Source organism: Amblyomma americanum, chromosome 1 (assembly GCF_052857255.1).
Source record: "Amblyomma americanum isolate KBUSLIRL-KWMA chromosome 1, ASM5285725v1, whole genome shotgun sequence".
NCBI classification, from domain to species: Eukaryota; Metazoa; Arthropoda; class Arachnida; order Ixodida; family Ixodidae; genus Amblyomma; species Amblyomma americanum.
In genome coordinates, this window is record NC_135497.1 from 469786954 (window position 1) to 469806303 (window position 19350).

General features: G+C 53.6%; 1 protein-coding gene across 1 annotated transcript in view; it reads left to right on the forward strand.

The window, feature by feature from the left end:
• Positions 1-1008: 1008 nt before the first annotated feature.
• The window catches only part of LOC144126209 (uncharacterized), a 58957-nt gene continuing 40615 nt past the window's right edge, over positions 1009-19350 (forward strand). The window contains exons 1-2 of the mRNA XM_077660236.1: positions 1009-1245; positions 1337-2005. Coding sequence (XP_077516362.1) covers positions 1009-1245; positions 1337-2005 — 906 coding nt within the window. The remainder of the gene's footprint in view (positions 1246-1336; positions 2006-19350) is intronic.

A 19350-nucleotide genomic window follows, 5' to 3' on the forward strand; every position in this document is an offset into this window, starting at 1 on the left:
GGAATTTTCGAAGGCGCTTGAAAGAGCACAAGAAGGACGTAGAAAACCAAAAAGTAGTTGCCAACGCTCTTGCGGAGCATGCCGTATCAGCAGGACATCGTATCTGCTGGAATGAGGCCTCTATTATCGCCAAAGAAAGAAACGGGCTTACACGCCAATATGTTGAGTCGCTGGCGATACAAACGACTAAAAAACACTTAATCGCAATGACGGCAATCTCCCGCTAGTGTATGCAAGATGCATCGGACGATTATTGAAACGTATTTAAGAGCCGGGTTTTTTAGTAAAGCCTTCAGTGAACAAGGCTGCCGTAAGGAAGTCGAAACGTGGTTTATTGACACAAGCCTTTGGTCGGCGATTCATGTATTTTTGTTTTCCTATGACGCTACTACCCGACCAGACGAGATTTCGTCCAACCTTAGACTTCATCCAGGTACGACGGTCGTATGGCCAGCCTTTCATAACTCAAGTCCGCCAGTACGTTTCAATGACCGTCCGACTATCTTCATTTAGGGACCATTTAGATTTAAACCTCGCCTGCAAGGCCAGAAACCTAATCCCCAGATCGCTCCGCTTGCTGCGACCCGTCGACTCCGCTTTTGGACACAGCGTCATAGCAAGAGCAGAACGTCAGTTACTGCAGGCCAGGATCCTAAACTGCAAAGACATAATCAGGTGCCTTCAAAATCAACTCTTCTTTGCTCGTCGCCGCCTCGAGTACATATGCACAAACGAGTTCGCGAGCATCCAGCTGCATACCAACTACAAAGCTAGCCTTCAGTCTCAACAACGACAAGCGGCTCACAAGAACAAGATGGTGAGACTGATGCCTGCCACGAGGAAGCCAGCTTTGCTAGTCGCCCAGTCAGCACGAGCTCCACAGTCCACAATCTGTCTACCTACAAGCCTACCCAATCCGAGCTAGCAGTTCTTGAGCTTGGATTAAACTTCAACGCTGGGTCTGCTCCGGACGCAAGAAAGGTAATTTGCGCTGTTGAACGTGCAGTGATGAAAGTTGAGGGCGGCCGCCGCGATGAAGCTCGAACTCGAGTTGTGAGCATCCTTGCCAAACGGCCGACCCGACAGGCCTCTCACATGCTTCCTGAGGAGCGCAACGCAATAAGAAGCCTGCGCAGAAACCGGGAAATTGTTATCCTTCCCGCCGACAAGGCCAATGCTACCGTCATCTTGAACAGCACCGACTACGACAAAAAAATGATGGAACTCCTCAAAAGACAAGAGCACGTACATCGCACTGAAGAAGGACCCTATCCTGAAGGTAGAACGAGAGCTGCAAAAGCATCTTGCCTATGTGTTTCGCTTCGTACCTCCTCAGCACAAGGCACTCTACTACCGAATCCTTTGTCACAATGGGTCTGCTCCTGCTTTATACGGCCTTCCGAAAATCCACAAGGAGGGCGTCCCTATGCGACCGAGAGTGGATTTTACCCGTTCGCCCCTATGCCAGCTGTCGGGCTACCTTCACCGTGTCTTCGCGCCGCTAGTAGGAAAAGGACCCACATTCATACGCAACTCGTTTGACTTCACTGAAAAAGTGCGTGACGCCGTGGTGGAGGATGACGACATCATTGTGTCTTTTGACGTTACGTCGCTCTTCACCAGCGTCCCAGTCGATCTAGCGGTAGATGTTTGCGCGGCTGCCCTCCAAAATGACGAGAAGCTCAGCGAAAGAACACCCCTTGAGGCACAGGACCTGTTACGGTTGTTGAAGTTTTGCCTCAAAAACACGTACTTCGTTTTTCGAGGTTCGTTCTACAAGCAGGTGCACGGAACTGCAATGGGCGCTTCCATTTCTGTCACGGCCGCCAATCTTACCATGGAAGCCATCGAAAACCGGGCTCTGGCCTCCTTCCATCCCCGACCTAATGTGTTCCTGTGGTACATCGACGACTGTTTTTGTATAGTCAAGAAGGACGCACTTGCCGCGTTCACCAGGCACATTAACAGCATGGAAAAGGCCATACAGTTCACTGTCGAGGAGGAGGTTGGCAACCAACTACCATTCTTGGACGTGTTAGTGGAGGGAGTGGGCCATAACCTCTCATTTCGAGTGTTTAGGAAGTCGACCCACACGGGCAGATGCCTACATTTTAACTCAGTGAACCCGGCCTGCCACAAACGTGCTGTTGCGGCTTCACTCATCGAAAGGTCGAGAAAAATTTGCTCACGAGATCAAGACCATGCCTCGGACCTGGTGCAAGTGCGCCGTGAGTTGACGACTTGCGGCTACCCCAGGAAAGTTCTAGCCTCCGTGGAACGCCGCTCAGTCCTCCTAGAGAACACGGCCCGCCACCATTGCCAATCACATGCCGCCATCCCCTATGTGCCTGGTGTAAGCGAAGCACTGAGACGTGTGCTGCGCTCGTACGACGTGCACGTTGCCCACGTTCCCACCCACAAGTTACGGCACGAACTTGTGAATGTGAAGGAAAAGAAGGAAAAGGAAAAATTTCCGGGCGTGGTGTACCGGATCCCTTGTGCTGAGTGCGATTATGTATACATAGGCGAAAGCGGGAATTTTCGAAGGCGCCTGAAAGAGCACAAGAAGGACGTAGAAAACCAAAAAGTAGTTGCCAACGCTCTTGCGGAGCATGCCGTATCAGCAGGACATCGTATCTGCTGGAATGAGGCCTCTAGTATCGCCAAAGAAAGAAACGGGCTTACACGCCAATATCTTGAGTCGCTGGCGATACAAACGACTAAAAAAACATTTAATCGCAATGACGGCAATCTCCCGCCAGTGTACGCAAGATGCCTCGGACGATTATTGAAACGTATTTAAGAGCTGGGTTTTTTAGTAAAGCCTTCAGTGAACAAGGCTTCCGTAAGGAAGCCGAAACGTCGTTTATTGACACAAGCCTTTGGTCGGCGATTCATGTATTTTTGTTTTCCTATGACGCTACTCTCTGGCCAGACGAGATTTCGTCCAACCTTAGACTTCACTTGATAATACACCAATTTCCGCGCAAGGCTACACAGCATGGTCCCAACAGCTGCTGGCACACCTTTCCTCGCATGAAACACACATCCAGCTCTCAGAGGCGGTCACGGACGTGGATAACCACCTTCTACACCTCTGGGAAGCTCGTTGCAGCCTCGTCCGCCGTTGGCGACGGCAAAAACACAATAGAAAGCTTAAAGCTCGAATTGCCGAGCTTACCCAGAAATCGGCAGAGTACGCGGCCCAACTCGCCGACTCCAACTGGGTAGATAGATGCAACACGGCCGCGCGACAAATGTCCAGTCGAAACACGTGGCGTCTCTTTCGAGCCTTAATCGACCCAACCCAAACAGGAACCGAAACACAAAAACATTTGCAGCGAGCCATGCACGCTTTTCCCGGCAACACGACTCAACTGGCACAGAAACTTCGGGACCAGTATCTGTGTACAGCCCAAGACCCCCGTGGATCTGCGTACTCTTATGCAGGCAGAGAAAACACGGAGCTGGATCAACCTTTTCAGCTCCATGATCTGCGGGCGGCTCTCGCCAAAATGAAACGGGGCACTGCGCCAGGACGGGATAACGTCACCGTCAAGCTTTTGACGAACCTGCCCGACTTGGCATACCAGTCCCTCCTGGAATACGTCAATGCGATTTGGCGCGAGGACACCCCCCTGCCAATGGAATGAAAAACGGCTTTGGTTACTTTTATTCATAAAGCTGGCAAACCAAGTGACACAGATAACCTCCGCCCCATCTCTCTCACCTCATGTGTGGGCAAACTAATGGAGACGATGGTGCGGGATCGGTTATCTACATATCTTGAACACAAACATGTCTTTGCGAGCACCATGTTCGGATTCCGTCCACACAGATCCGCACAGGATGTCCTCCTGCAACTCAATCGGGAAGTCCTTGACCCCCTCGAATGCCCCGATAATGACCGGGTAGTACTCGCCTTGGATCTTAAAGGGTCATTTGACAATGTAACACATGAGATAATACTGACTAACCTAAGTCACACCGACTGTGGCCTCAACACATTCCGATACATAAGCCAATTTTTAATGGATCGTCATTCCTACATTCGAATTCAAGATAGAGAGCATGGTCCTTACCTACTCGGCATGCGGGGAACCCCTCAAGGCGCGGTACTTTCCCCGCTGCTTTTCAATCTGGCCATGATGCACCTGCCGGCCCAGCTGGGTGGTGTCGCCGGCGTGCAGCACGCCCTGTACGCCGATGACATCACTCTGTGGGCCACACAGGGCAGCACAGGGGACATTGAAACCAGCCTGCAAACAGCGGCGACGATAGTAGACCGCTACGCCCGCCGCTGCGGTCTTCAATGTTCCCCTCAAAAATCGGAATTTGTGCACCTCCGCCACTCACAGAAGTGCACAACTAAAATATCTCTTTCTCTTGAGAGTGGTCCCATACACGAAAGTGATGAGATACGGGTACTCGGACTCTACATCCACAAACACAGGCGGCCAGACACAACATTGGCCAAACTCCGTAAGGTGGGGGACCAGGTGGGCCGCATGGTCCGCCGGGTTTCCAACAAACGCGGAGGGTTACGAAGTAAGGATGCCTTGCGGCTGGCAAACAACTTCGTAACTAGTCGAATTCTCTATTCGACTCCTTATCTCCACCTACGGAAACAAGAGGAGGACGCCCTTGAGGTCAACCTTCGCAAAATTGTTAAACGTGCCCTTGACCTCCCCATCACTACTTCAAACAGCCGGCTTATGGTCCTTGGGGGGGTGAATACTTTCCGGGAGCTCCGGGAGGCGCACCTTACAAACCAGTACACGCGCTTGTCGCTAACGAAGTCGGGTCGCCGCCTTCTTGCTCGACTCCATATCCAACACAGCCCTCCAATGGAAGATAGGTTTCACATCCCGGAAAAGTGGAGACGTGCCCTCCACGTGCGGCCTCTTCCAGCAAACATGTCACATGAAGACCATAATGGTCGGCGCCTGGCACGAGCGGAAGCGCTAGTCCGATATTATGGCAACAAAACAGGTGTATACTACGTGGACGCCTCCGGCCCTCACCACAGGGGATGGTACACGGCCGCGGTAGTTCACAACAGCAACACAGTTAACGGCCTCAATTTCAGAGCCCGCAGTGCAACACAAGCAGAAGAGGTCGCGATTGCTCTCGCGGCCTCCCATTCCAATTCAAAATACATAATCACCGACTCGCGAGGGGCCTGTCGGAATGTCGAACAAGGCTGCACTCCCTTCCTAGCCTATCGAATATACCAAAATTGCATACGGTATACGGACCCCGCACACCGTCACCTCATATGGGCCCCTGCTCATCAGGGATTGGCAGGAAACGAGGCAGCAGACGAAGCCGCCCGCGCGCTCTCTGACCGGGCTGTTTTCTCCTCCCCACCTGATCAGGAACCCGATTTTATTCCGGTCTATACGTTCAAAAATATCGCAACCTCCTATCAAGATAGCCATCGCCTTTACCCTAGCCCATGTAAAGGCCTCAAGAAGACGGATGAGCGGCTCCTTCTCCGCCTCTTCATTAATACATTGCTGTGCCCGGCTGCCCTAAAACATTTCGACCCCTCCTTTAGCGGCAACTGCCCGCACTGTAGCGCGGTGTCTTCGGACACCTATCACATGGTGTGGGCCTGCCCCTCCAACCCGGCCATTCCCCCCATCCCCAACCCAACCCGGCAGGACTGGGAGGCGACCCTGCTCGGCTGCCACGACTTACAGGCCCAACAAGCCTTAGTCGGGCGCGCCCGGGCGGCGGCTACCGCCACTGGGGTCCCAAACTAGGGACCTCCACCTAGTGTTTGTAAGGATCGGTCCCTTAGGGCTGATCCAAACACCTCCTGTCCGTTCTGAATAAATGTTTTCACCACCACCACCATCAACTCCGCCGTGGTGGAGGAGCTCAGGAAGGTTGCGTGTTGCTGGCTGTGTAGACGCAGGGTGGGGATGGTAGCCGCCGCTGCAAGGGAGCAGCGGTCGCGGGTCACTGAGCCGTCGGTGTACACGAGGAGATGGTGCTGGAGCTCCTCGTGTATGAGGGCTCTGGCCAGCTTCTGCACAGCACAGAGGTGTGTGCTCCGCTTTCCCGCAATGCCGACGATCTCTCGCTGTACCTGCGAGGCAGCAGGCCTGGGCGCGCAGGAGCCGTAGGGGGGTGGGCCATGTGTCAATTGCTCATACTCGAGCAGCGCTGCGCCCATTTGTGGGCGCGGGTGCGAGCGCATACGCTGCAGCAGCGAACCGCCGTTTGGTGCGCGGTGAAGCCGGTCGATGTGATTCAGTGCCCTGCGCGCTGCTTGGAGCTCAAGTCTCCACGCTCCTTCCTCGGCTAACGTTGCGGCGCACTGCTAGTTTTTGGGCAGACCTAGGCATACGCGCAGGGACTTGCGGTGCTGGAGCTCGAGTTTCTTCCAGCACGGCTTGCGCACCATGACGAGCGGCAGCGCATAGAGCACCACCCCCAAAGCTGCGGCATTGTATAGCCGCAGCGCGGCTTGTTGGGAGATGCCCTGGCCTCGAGCGGTGAGCTTCTGCTCGGCGGCTGTTATCCTCTTCATTTGCTGACAGGCCTTGGTCGCCGCAGGACGGAAGGAAAGGCGCCAATCGATGTGCAGGCCAAGGTACCGCACCAATTTGCGCTAAGGACTCGGAGTCTCGTCCAGTGACAGTGGCGCGAGGTGCGCGCGCGAGCGCGAAACGCAGACCATGGCCACCGATTTGTCTGCGCTCAGCGACAGACCAAGGCCGCGCAAGCTGGCATCGATTGCGGACAGGGTTCCCTGAAGGCACCCCACCCCGGCACGCGGAGCACCTCGCCCGGTGGTTCCCGGCGCCACAGAGCTATGTCGTCTGCATATATGGACATGTACACATGGTATCGGCCGCTCGTGGGGAGGAAGGCCGGCACCACCGACATGGCACTTTAAACAGAAATGGTGATAAGACAGAGCCCTGCGGCACGCCCGTGTCCACCAGGCGAGGCTTGGAGAGCTTACCCCTTACTCGTACGCGCATGGTGCGACCGCTCAGGAAGCCATGAACGTATCGCAAAAGGCGCCCGCTCACACCGGCCCCCTCAAACACCGCGAGAATTGGTCCGCGGTAAACGTTGTCATAAGCGCCCGAGACGTCCAGTGGTAGCAGCAGCGCAACCTGGCCTGCCACCCTCGCATGCACCAGCGTTGCAACAACGTCCGATATAAAATCAGCCGTGCACCGCATCCCACGGAAACCCGTCTGCAGCTCGTCAAACAAATCAGATTCCGCAGCCCGCTCGTTCAGACGCTGCAACGCCATATGCTCCATGAGCTTACCTGCCGCCGATGTTAATACCACTGGCCGGTATCCTCTCAGTTCCGTAGGTGGGCGCCCTGCCTTTCGGATGGGACAAATGACCGCGGTACCCCAATTCTCCGGTAGTTCTCCGCATTCCCACACCAGGTTGATCTGCTGCTGGAGGATCTGTTGTTGCTGCGCATCCAGGTTTCGCAGCATCTGGTATGTCACCCCTTCCGGTCCGGGCGCCGAGCGGCGGCGGCAGCGCTGCAGAGCATTGTTCAGTTCCGCCGCAGTGAACGGCGTATCACACGGACCTTCCCAGGCGACGCGCGAGGGACTGGCGTCGCTTCTGGGGCTCTCAGGAGCAGCTATATTAGCGGCGTTTGCGGGGCACGGCGGCGCGAATCGATCGGCAAACCGCCCTGCCAACTCTTCAAAGCCGAGACCGTTGGAGATTGCGAGGACGGCCAGCGGTTGACGGTTTGCTTGTGGTTCCGTGATGCGCCGCAGGGTGTCAACAGCCTCCGCGAGCTGACATCTTCCTCCATCCTTTGGAATAGTGAAGCCCACTACCGGTGGTATAGCTTGTTGGCGTGGCGACACGCTGCCGCGTCCAAGCGGTTGTAGACAGTCCAGTCGGCGGCTCTGTCAGTACGTCGCACCCGTCGGTCTGCGCGATCTCTCTTCTCGCGCAGATTGAGCAGCTTCATATCAGGTATGGGCTGCCCTGCCCTTAACTCTGCTCGTTGGGTGGCTGCGAGAGCGCTTCGGACAAGTCTGGAAAATAAATGTGCGCTAGTGGCCGCCGCCTAGTCGACCACCCGCCTGAACGCACTCCAGTTGGTAATGGAGTAGGCACGTTTGGGGCGCGCCTCCAATGCAGTGGGTTCGATTAGGATGGAGTAATGATCCGAGCCCTAAAGAGATGATGATCTGCGCCATGTCGCCTCGATGCATCTGGATGCGAAGGCAACGTCTATGAAGGTGCCGGTTGTTCCGCGTAGTCGAAAGGTGGGCTCGCCGGTATTCAAGGGGGTGAGTCCCAGCTGCGTTGCTGCGCCGTGCAGGTCGTCTCCAGGCGCGGAGTGGCGCGCACTGCCCCACGCACTATGGTGGGCGTTAAAATCAGCACGATGATTTGGCGCGGGACACAGCACGAAGACACAGCACTAAAACAGAGTGCGTTGCAGGCGACAGCTGGACGCACATAAACACTGGCCACCGACGTGTCAACACCACCGACGCGCACGGTCACCACCACGCACTCCTGGTCGTCAGATGTCGCCGCCGCCGAGCCGATGAAGGTGTGCTGGGCGTCCTGTCGCACGTATATCACGCACGCTTAATTCCCGGGGCGATGAGATGTGTCACAGCAGGGCACTACGGCACAGGTGGGTTCCTCGCACGTGGTGGCTGAGTGGTAGCGAATGTAGCCAGGTAGCCGCACCTGGGGATCCCCGTCATGTGAACGTACGTACGTCTCCAGCAGCGCGATAACTTCCGGCGAATCCTGTGCGATGCGAACTCGCATTTCGGCGTACCGCGCTGCAAGTGAGCGCAATTCCACTGCAGGATGGATAGTATGCGGGAGGGAGTCCGGCAGCTAGCCACCATGCTGGCTTATCTGTGCGGCAGCACCCGCTGCTTCTAAGCAAGCCCGGTGTCCATCGGTGCCCTCCGGGAAAAGTGCGCTGAGGTCGCGCAACGCCAGCTTTAGGCGCGCGATCTCCGCGTCCCGTGCGTCAGGGGGCTCGCCATGAGAAGCGGCCGCAGGCTCGGGCCGCGCTCTACGGGACGCCGGGCAACCGGATCGTCGCTGCCGCTGCCGGCGCTGCCGTTGCTTCGGTTGCTGCTGCTGCTGGGGTGCTCCCCTGATGGCCTGCGCATAAGAATGCGCGAGCGGCATCTGCTGATGTTGCTTGGCTGGGGCCGCTGTTTCAGCCTGGACGGCGGCTCGGACAATCCGCCGGGACAACGGTGCCATGGATGTGACCATTAAAGTGGCCACGTGACACTCTCTCTGCCAGTGCGGGCACGCTGGGTCAATGGCTGCGTGCCGCCCTGCGCAGTTAATGCAGCCGGGCTGCTCGCGCAGGTACCAGGCTCGTGCGGCCCAACGCAGCGCGTGCATCGGGCAGGAGCACGACACACCTCAGTGGCACGCCCGAGGCTGGCGCACTTGACACACTGGAGAGGCCGGGGACGGCAGGGGCGGACCGAGAGCCTGCGCTTGATTATGGTGATGATCGCCGGTGGTGTCGGCGCCGCAAAACGGAGAGCGAGTGTGCTTCCCGATAGAGACGCCGATACCATCGGCATCGTTGACTCCGCCGCCGCTAGCAGCTCCTCTCCCGTCCTGTGCCCGTCCACACCGAAGACCAGGCCGGAGCTTTGGTTCCGAGGTGGAAGCTCCTTGGCGCAGACCGGCACGCCGCGGATGACGGCTGTGGCTAGCAAGGCCTGGAGAGCATCGCTGCTCCCCGCGTCCACTGCCACCACATTTCGCCGCATGTTTACCAGGACGGCGAGGACGCCCGGACGGGATCCGATCTCTTTGGCCAACTCCCAGCCTTGTTCCCTGGTGAAGGCGATGCCCCGGTTCGCCGGCCGAAACAGGACCGTCCCCACCAGGCTGGACGGGATCTCAACGGCAGCCGCGGCTCGCTCCAGGGCTGCTCACCGACGCCGCTGCGCCTTGGTAGTGATGGTACGCCACGGGACCAGGCTGGACCCAGTATCAGCGTCGCCGCTGTCTGCGGCGCATTGCTGCGGCGCGCCGCGGATTTGGGCGCGCTCGCTGCCAGCAGACGAAGCCCCAGCCGCAGCCTGGTCTCATGCGGCGGCATTTTGCGAGGTCGCACCCGGTTTTCTTCCGGTTGCCGTCGCCCCAGCAGCAACAGCAGCAGCATCAGCTGCAGGCTGGAGGTGGGCTCCATGGGGCTCGTGCTGGGTAGGCCTTGCTCCTTTGAGCATGGAGGGAGAGGGAACAGTGACGGCGGGGGGGGGGGGTGCTTCGAGCTTCCCGCTTGGCCACCGCGATGTATCTGTTGGTTTCCGCGTCCCTTTCCCCCTCGGATCCCGTTGAGCGTCGCCGTCTCCTGAGAACAGACTCGTCCATCGGGGTGCACATGCTTTCCTCGGCTGCAGGTGTCCGCGTTGAGCCCGCAGCAGCAGCATCAGAGGGAGAGAGCATCACAGCCGGTTCCCCAGGAGTAGCAATGGCGGCACAAAGCGTAGGGGTGGCCAGAAATGGCGGGGCGGGAGCCGTCATGGAGTCCTGCGTCTGGTGAGCAAGTGCCATGGCATCCCTCAAGGCTAGAACGCGTGGGTCTGCCGGCAACACTTCCAAGGTCCCGATGGCGGACTCGAGGCAGCCCGAGGTGGTGATGAGAACCGCCGTCAGGCACCTCACCATGTCCCGCAGATCAGCGATCTCGGCCTGCATTCTCCGAATGGTTTAGGACGACCTTGATCTGGATGGCGTTCGTCTCCGTGATCGTGAGCGTGAGCGGCCTGCCCTTCGCTGCTCATTGTCACCGCCGAACGCAGGCCTTCGCTCGATCACGACGTCTGTGGCCTCCATGAGGAGACCCCGCAGCGCCGCGAAGCCTTAGGCCCTGCGTCCGAAAGAGCGGAGAGCTGAAAAACACGTCCGCTCGCTTCGAGAACCCGCCGAAAACCATCAAAGTACCGACAAAACTGGTTTTAGGGAAAGGAAATAACGTAGTAGCTGTCTCACATATCTGGGTGGACACCCGAACCACGCCATAAAGTAAGGGCAAAGGTGGTAGTGAAAGAAGTAAAGACGAGATGACGTAGTGGTCGTCTCCAGAATAATTTAGACCACCTGAGGATCATTAAGTAGCTCCCACGTCGCACAACACACGGGCGCCTTTTAAGTCTTGCTTCCATCGAAACGGATTCGCCGCGGTCGGGTTTGATCCAGGGTACTCCCGCTCAGCATGAGGAAATTTTCGAAGTTTACCTCTGCGAGTAGAGCTCCGATCTAAAAAGTATGGAAAGGACGAAGTAACTCGCACTTCTCAGTATTCCCTTAATCTGCGCGATGTTTAGATGGCGAAGCTCAAAAGCCCGCGTGCTGTGAGATATAATTGCATGGATGGATGGAGCAAAACAACTTTTATTAGACGAAAAAAATAAATCTTCCAGAGTGGTCACCTACTGGTCCAGTAGTCCACGGGCTGGTGCTTCACATAAAGCCCGATCCACGAGCCATTTCTAGCCGGCGGGATGAGTGGTCCATAAAACAGGCTCCCAGGAAAAATGAGTGGGATTGGGGAAATGAGTACTGCCTCTGGGGGAGGACATTTCCAAAGGTAGTAGAAAAGTGTGGATCTGGGCACGCCGTGTAACAATAAAAGGGAAGCTGGGGTGAAAGCATGACAGACAGTAGGGTCACATAAAGAAGCCCGACTGTGATTGTCGCCATGTGGCGCTGGATAAGGGCGACATGGTACTGTGAGGTGGAGGCAATGTCAATCTTCGAAGTTTGTAGAATGCGGTGATTTTTAAAGGTCCCTAGGTGATTCCGGGGCATTCCACTACGGCACGTTCACACGTACATAGCTTCGCCATGGGAGTGAAAGTAGAACCACAGAAACGGGTGTGGTAGTGGAAGGCTCCGGAATAATATCGACCTTCTCATACCCCCTCACGGCACATCTGAGGTATCCACCGGCAGTGAGACAGTTACGGTGCGTTTCCTTTCACCTTGGCAAATTTTTACGTTCAGTGGGTCGCACGAGGCAAAGGGTTGCAGTCGTGTGTGGTTGTATCTATATCGCCTTAGAATAACACAAATGTGGAAGCCATTCCACCTCCCCCTCCACATCTGGCACGAGCACAACGGGACAAGGTTGTGCCATTGGCCGACATATCCATGAAAGCTCCTCTGTGCACTCTCTTAGATTGTCTTGAAGTCCGCGAACTGCGCCGCCTGCTTGTGTGATGCTTGAAATACGTGCACTCCTGCCGTGGTACTGGCCAAGGCTTCTAGCGCATCGTTCCTGCTTTCGAAGCGTCGTATTCAGCATTAAACAGGGCAAAGCTTTGCTGACACAAAGTGCAGCTTAAATCCGACTGTGGTGCCTGCTCGTGCCCCCCACCCCTCCCCCCGCCACCTAATACGGGCAGTGCAGTTTCGGCTACTATAGTCGGGTACATCTTAAGTCTGCAGTGAAGCTCCGCCCACATTCATGACTGGCGCACAGAATTCCTACACGAGAAAAATGTAGGCCGTTGTTAAAACTTCTCTTGTCACCTAAACAAGAAGCTAACCATGAGAAAAAGTTATTAGCTCTAGAATTTTGATACCTGGCTTGTTTAATAAAGTCAAATATTAAAAAGCTTATTTCGTTCACCTTTGTGACTGGCTAGCGGAGTAATACAGTACGCCGCGGACCGTGGCCGAGTGTTAACAACTGCTGTTTTTTTAAGTTGTATCCTACTATAGGCTTTGTTCCGGTGCAACGCCAGCGGTGGGTATGGGTTGGCCGGAGCCCATCCTCTGGGGATGCGAAACCGCATGGGAGTGGCAGCGACTTCCAAGCGACTGTGAGGGCCACTCACGCTCGTGCGGTCCGATGCCTGAGCGGAGGCAGGCCTGGAGACACACCCTGGCTGGGCTTACTCGGCACGGAAGGCATGCACAAAGTTCAAAAGGTTTTCCAATACATGCAACTTGCATGTATTGCATGTATACATGCACGCGGGACTTGCACGTCTGGCGACCGACGCGCCTGTTTCTCGTTACAGAGAATCCAGATCCGCGCGGGGAATCACCGCATCCATGCTCTTTGGAAGCGACGCCTCGGGGAAGCGGCCTCAGGGCTGTCTGCGGGGCCATCGAGGTCATTGCGGGACGCCGAGGTAGGGGCGTAGTACGACCAGTGCGAAAACCTTAACTCACCCTAAGTCACGTTATTGGTTTGTGGCCCGGTCAGCCTAGCTTTGAATACTGCCTCCTCAGTAGGCGTGGAGCAAGTTAAGGGAGTAAATAAGTGAATGGTTGGTTGGTTGGAAGCACAGCTGAGTCCCACTGGAGGTGTTAGGTCCTGGTGCCGAGGGCCGGAGGGCCGATAGACTGACGACCTAAGCCTCTATTGGCCGGATCACATCACACATACTTGTGGTGTCTGAAAAACCGCGAGAAGCGCTCGACGGTTAGTAGCTGGCAGGTTGGAAACAAAACTCTGAAAGTCGTGGAGGGGCCCGAGATAATTGACTTTGGGTTAGGTTCTCCAGTCTCTGGCGGTCAGAGCCCGTTAAGTTTTGTGGGTGGTCGGGCATTCCGTGAGCAGAGCCGCACCATTGAGCAATCTTGGCGTCCACCCCCCCCCCCCCCCCTGTCCTGGCCAGTCAGGCCAGCAATGGAGTCAAATCATTCGAAGGTATCAGAGCAAAAATCTCGCTCTCCCCATTCCCATCCATATGCCCATAACCTCTTTCCGGGCAGCCATAGAACGTATACATTTCACGCATCCTCTCCGCTACGTCCCAGGGGAGACCAGGGGAGTCTCCCCGGGCCCGCTCCCTTGGTTCTGGTTCGCTATGTAGCTTTTCCCCTCGCCCTCATTTTTTCCAATTTTCCTCACCTACGGGTGGTAAAATTACCATTGCCCTCGTGCCTTTTCTTTTATCTTCAAATTGGATTAAGCCAGTTATAGGTCAGGGGTGCAGGTAGGGACTGATTTATTTTCAATGTTTTTAGGTTGCCCCAGTCTAATATATGTCCTTGATAAGAAAAGTAACATCTGAAATAAATAATAAGTTTTGCCGGGAAATTATTATAATAATGTAATTCATTACATTGCTAAAATGCTTGACCATAAAGGTAATGCATTCAAATTCGAATATCCACAGAGTGCAGTCAAATTACTGAAATTCCAGTAATTGTGTTACTGCTATCTGTATTCCACACCAGCGCGCTTAACGAAAAGGCACAGCACGTATTTCTCGCGTTGTCTGCGGCATTAACCCGCTTGCGCGCGTTGCATAGGTTGCACTAAAATGGCTTTTTTCTGTTTGATGTGCATGCCAAGCACTTATGCAAAAAAACTGAGAGCACTTATGTCAGCTTACGTGGAGGAATTGAAAATTCAAATAGGCACCCCGCAGGGTTCGGTAGGTTTCCGTTCAATGAGGCCATGATACGGCTACCGATGAGGCAGGAGGGGATACACGGCTTAAAGTTCTGCATGGCTTCGGACGACAACACCATGTGGATGACGCGTGCAAACAACGCGCACATTGAAAGTGCGCTACAGAGGGCCATAAATGAGGTCGAAAACTACGACAGATATAGGGGTTTGCAAAGCTCGCCGCAGAAGCCACAACTTCTTTTTATAGACCTCTGCATCAGAGAGAAACTAGATCCATCCCTAGCATCAAACTACAAGCGCAAGAGACGAAGATGCCTCAGGTCGAAAAAAATCAGAAATTTATGCTTGATTATACAAAGAAACGGGTATAACGATGACGCAATAACTAAGATAGAGAACTGCGCACAGCAAACGGCGCGTCTCATACCGCTGATTAACAGCAGGAGACACGGCATGAAAGAGGAAAGTCTAGGGCTGCTACGGGCCTTCGTAGTTAGCCTTTTCTTGTATGCTGCCTCCTTCCTCGATCTTAAAGTAGCAGAAAAGAAAAATATACATGGAATTATCAGGTGGTGCACGAAACGAGCTCTAGGGTTGCCCATCCATACATGCACTCGCCGCCTTCTAGAGCAAGGCATGCACAATACCCTTAAACCGCGGTGGCTCAGTGGTTAAGCGTTCGGCTACTGATCCAGAGTTCCCGGGTTCGAACCCGACAGCAGCGGCTGCGTTTAGATGGAGACGAAACGCTAAGCCGCTCGTGTGCTGTGCGATGTCAGTGAACGAAAGATCCCCAGGCGGGCGAAATTATTCCTTTTACCTCCAATACGGCACTTCTTTCTTCCTTCCTTCCTTCCTTCTTTCACTCCTTTCTTTATCCCTTCCGTTATGAAGCGGTTCAGCTGTCCGCCGATATTTCAGGCAGATACTGCGTCATTTTCTTCCCGCAAAACGTAACTTAATTTAAATTACTGAAGCTGTAAGAGCGTCCCAAACTGAACGCTTAGCCGGGACCACTACCGGCGCAGCCATTCTTGAAAAACTCCATATAGGTCGAGACAACAGAACAACCACCAGATTCGACATACTCGGAGAAATTCAGGACAATATAATCACACCGCCACTATTCATGAATATGCATCTTATTCATTCATCATTCATCTAGAGTCATGTCAACGTGAGGATACATTTTCAGGACATGTCTTGCGGACACAACTGAGCCCTATATTGCTCCCGCAATAAGAAGTGGTTTCACTGCAGAGAGGAACCTTGCCCAAGAGAAGCGTTTGTTTCGAAGTGTTTTCAATGCCTGTGATTGATTTGTACTACTTCAGTTATCATGCCTGACCCCCGAAGGTGTGCTGAAACATGCGAATGTAGCACGCGCTAAGATCTTTGTTACAGAACGATTAAATCATTTCTCAGGAAATGTAGCCATGAATAGATCTGAGTTCGCAAACTGCAAACTCAGTGCACGGGGCCAAACGGGCAGAAGCGCTCGAGAAACGCTTCCGCTCCTACAAAGACGAGGAGGTCTAAGTGGACGCCACTGAGTGTAGTAAGAACACGATTACGCTCGCGGTCGCCAGTAATAAACAAGACAAAATAAGTCTCTCTGGTAACCCAGGGACTGCCGAAAAGCCTGCCTTAGCCCTGGTTTCTCTAGCAACAAAAGCAAGGTATATCATTAAGTTGTCATTCAACAATTCAGGAAGGGCCGAAAACAATTCTAGGCTGTCGTGTAATAGATCGAAAAATTACACTAGTCTGGACACCAGCACATGCATCCCTGCCTGGTAATGAGACGGCCCAGGACTTCGCCTGAGGATTTTCCTTCCGGGCCGATCCGAGTGAGGTTGTCTTCAAAGACAGGGATCGCATGGTGGAAAACAGTATTACGCAGCACTAACATTTTCAAAGAGCTGGCTTTCTCCATCAGATAGATCCTTGATCAGATACCAAGCCATCAACTAGCGCCGATTACAACCTTACACCTTTCCAAATCCGGTTCTCTGGAGTCTTATGTACCCAGGGCAAATTTTCAGACAAATGCTCAAACTGCGAACTTTGGGCCACCTTGGAAGACATACTATGAGAATGTCCTCAAGGCTCCCGGGAGGGACGAGGCATAAAGACGAAAGACCAATGGGTGGCCTTACTATTGAGCTCTGACGAGGCGACTTAGCTACAATTCGTCTCACTGTCCGAAGCCGCAGCCTAGTGTCAAGACCTTTCGGCCATCGTCTAGGCGGGTTGCCCTCTGGCTACCTTTTCTCTGTTGGACAATAAAGTTTTTGTATCCTCTGCTATCGAAAACATGTGTTTTGAGGAAAGGAAAGGGCGCAGTAGCTCTCAGATCCCGACATCATGGTGGACACCTCAACCGCGTCTTAAAGCATGAAAATGAAGGTGAATATGTCATCGGTCCGACCGCAGTCGCAATTCTCAGAGAGCATGCAATTGAAGGTGCATATGTCATTAGTACGAACGACTGTCGCAATGTAGCCTCCAACTTGATCAAACATGTAGGCTAGGGAAATGCTATGAAACCACCCGGAATGCTTACGACCAATTGTTGGTCAAAATTTTGGTGAAAGTAGTCGTGAACACTGCCACCAGATTCAGGTCAACCAGTGATGACATCGCTGGGATTTCATCTGCAAAACTAACGCATTCATTCTAAACTAACTGTTGCCTAAACCAGCGCCGTCGCTTCGGTGGACGCCGTTTTGCGCCGCGCCTCTCTTTCCGTTATTAATTAGTGATGGTCATGTTTATTTCCTTTTTTTCAACCTTACTAAATCATTTTTCTTAACTACAATAAATATTTATTAATTGTTCTACTAATTAACGATGTGACGACATCATTCTTTATCACGAAATATAACACCATTTATTTGTTACTCATCATCATTAAACTGGAGTGCCGCATTAGACAGCTCCAAACCGGGTCTTAAATCCTGCAATACTAAAACACGTTGACCTACATTCACAGGCGGTTGCAAACTCTGCGGGCAGTATGCTGACCTATACCACATTGTATGGGCCTGCCAGTACAATGCATATACAGCCGTTATAAGTCAGCCAACTGTGGAGGGCCGGGATGCGGCCCCGTCCAGGTCTGACCTGGAGGCCCAGCGGGCCCTGGTCCAGAGAGCACGGGCAGCAGCGGCTGCCGCAATAGGGTCTTCCACAAAGTGTAACAACCATCCCCCCCCCCTCCCCATTCCGAATTCAATGCAGTGCAACAATAAATGTGTCCTATTCCTACTACAAACTCATTCAACTAGAGTGACGTCTTCGTGAGGACACAATTTTCGGACATGTTTTGCGAACACAACTGAGTCATATATTGCTTCCGCAAAAAGAAGTGGTTTCACTGCAGACAGTAACCTAGGCCAAGAAAGCGTTTGTTTCGAAGTGCTATCAAAGCCTCTGATTGATTTGTACTACTTTAGTTACCATGCCTGACCGCCGAAGGTGTGCTGAAACATGCGAATGTAGCGCGCGCTAAGATCTTTGTTACAGAACGATTAAATCATTTCTCAGGAAACGTGGCCATGAAAAGTAGCTACTCCATGAGAACAGCATAGGAGAGTGCTGTTGAAGAAAGTAAAGGCGCAGGGATTGAAAAACTTTATTGCCGCTAAAGTATTTCACCATGGCGCCCGTGTGCTGAGCGATTGCAGTGCACGATAAAGATCCCCAGGTTGTCGAAATTATTCCGGAGCGCTCCACAACGGCACCTCTTTCTTCCTTTCTTCTTTCACTCCCTCCTTTATCCCTTCTCTTACGCCGCGGTTCAGGGGTCCAACGATATATGAGACAAAGCGCCATTTCCTTTCCCCCCAAAACTAATTATTAATGTAATTAAATACCTCCCCCCTCCAAAGGTGGGGTCCTCATTCGAGGACCGCAGCTGCTTTCGCTGTCTTGCGAGCTCTCTCAGTCACCTTAGACTGTTCTTTAGGCTTTGAGGACAGCGCAGCCTTCCACTGCTTCGGTGTTGGTGTATTGTTTATTGGCCCATGTAACGTGGGGTGTATAACGAAGGGGAACTACGCACAGACACTAGATGATATGCATCGAGAGTAAGGCACCAAAGAGTCTTCAGGAGGACCTACCGTTCTCCCCAAAAGCCCTAGTTGTGAGCAGTCAATTCCCTGGATAGGGTAGGATAACTTTATTGAACTCTAGCGCAAGTGCTTTTGTGTGGTTTAAATGAGTCCATCTCCGCAACGGTCGGCTACCCCTATTTCAGGGCTCCGCTGGATGCTGCCGTCAGCTGAGCTCGCCGCATCAGACCGATTTGGTCACCACGGCAGTCGCTGGAGAACATACCCTCCCATTACTCCGCACTTGGATTTGGTATAATTGGAACGACGTCGACGTTTTGGCATGCCTATGTTATTTATTATAGTGTAGGTTTTTCATGGCACCACGGGCACTTGCTTTCGTAAAGTGTGGGGTGGAATTTACGTAGCGTGTTTAGGTTCAGGTATGACCCCGTTTGTAATTGTCTCCGTGAGACAGCCTCCTCTGTCCTCAATGATTTGTGCGGTGGTGGGTACCCCATAATGCGGCCTTTGTAGTTGTTTAGTATGGCTGAGCATTCCTGCTGTACTGTCAGGGTTTCCTCAACGTCGTTGACATTGGATGCTCGGTAGTTAGTATATCCTCGAGCTACCCTGTCCGCCTTTTGGTTTCCTCCCACCCCCCGTGTGCCACGGTACCTAGATGATCCTATGTTTCTTCGGGTTTGGATCTGGCTGTTGTGTCATGCAGTCTAGAGAGCGGAGTATGCGAACACTCGGTGACCGACTCTGCGGCAAAGAAAGTTGTGGCAGGCTGCTTGTGAGTCAGTAAGAATTGTCAGTGACCACCCAATCCAATAGCCCTCCTCTGCCGCTACAGCGACGGCCGCCTCTTCAGCCTCGTCTATCGTGCAGTCTTACAATGAGGCGCTG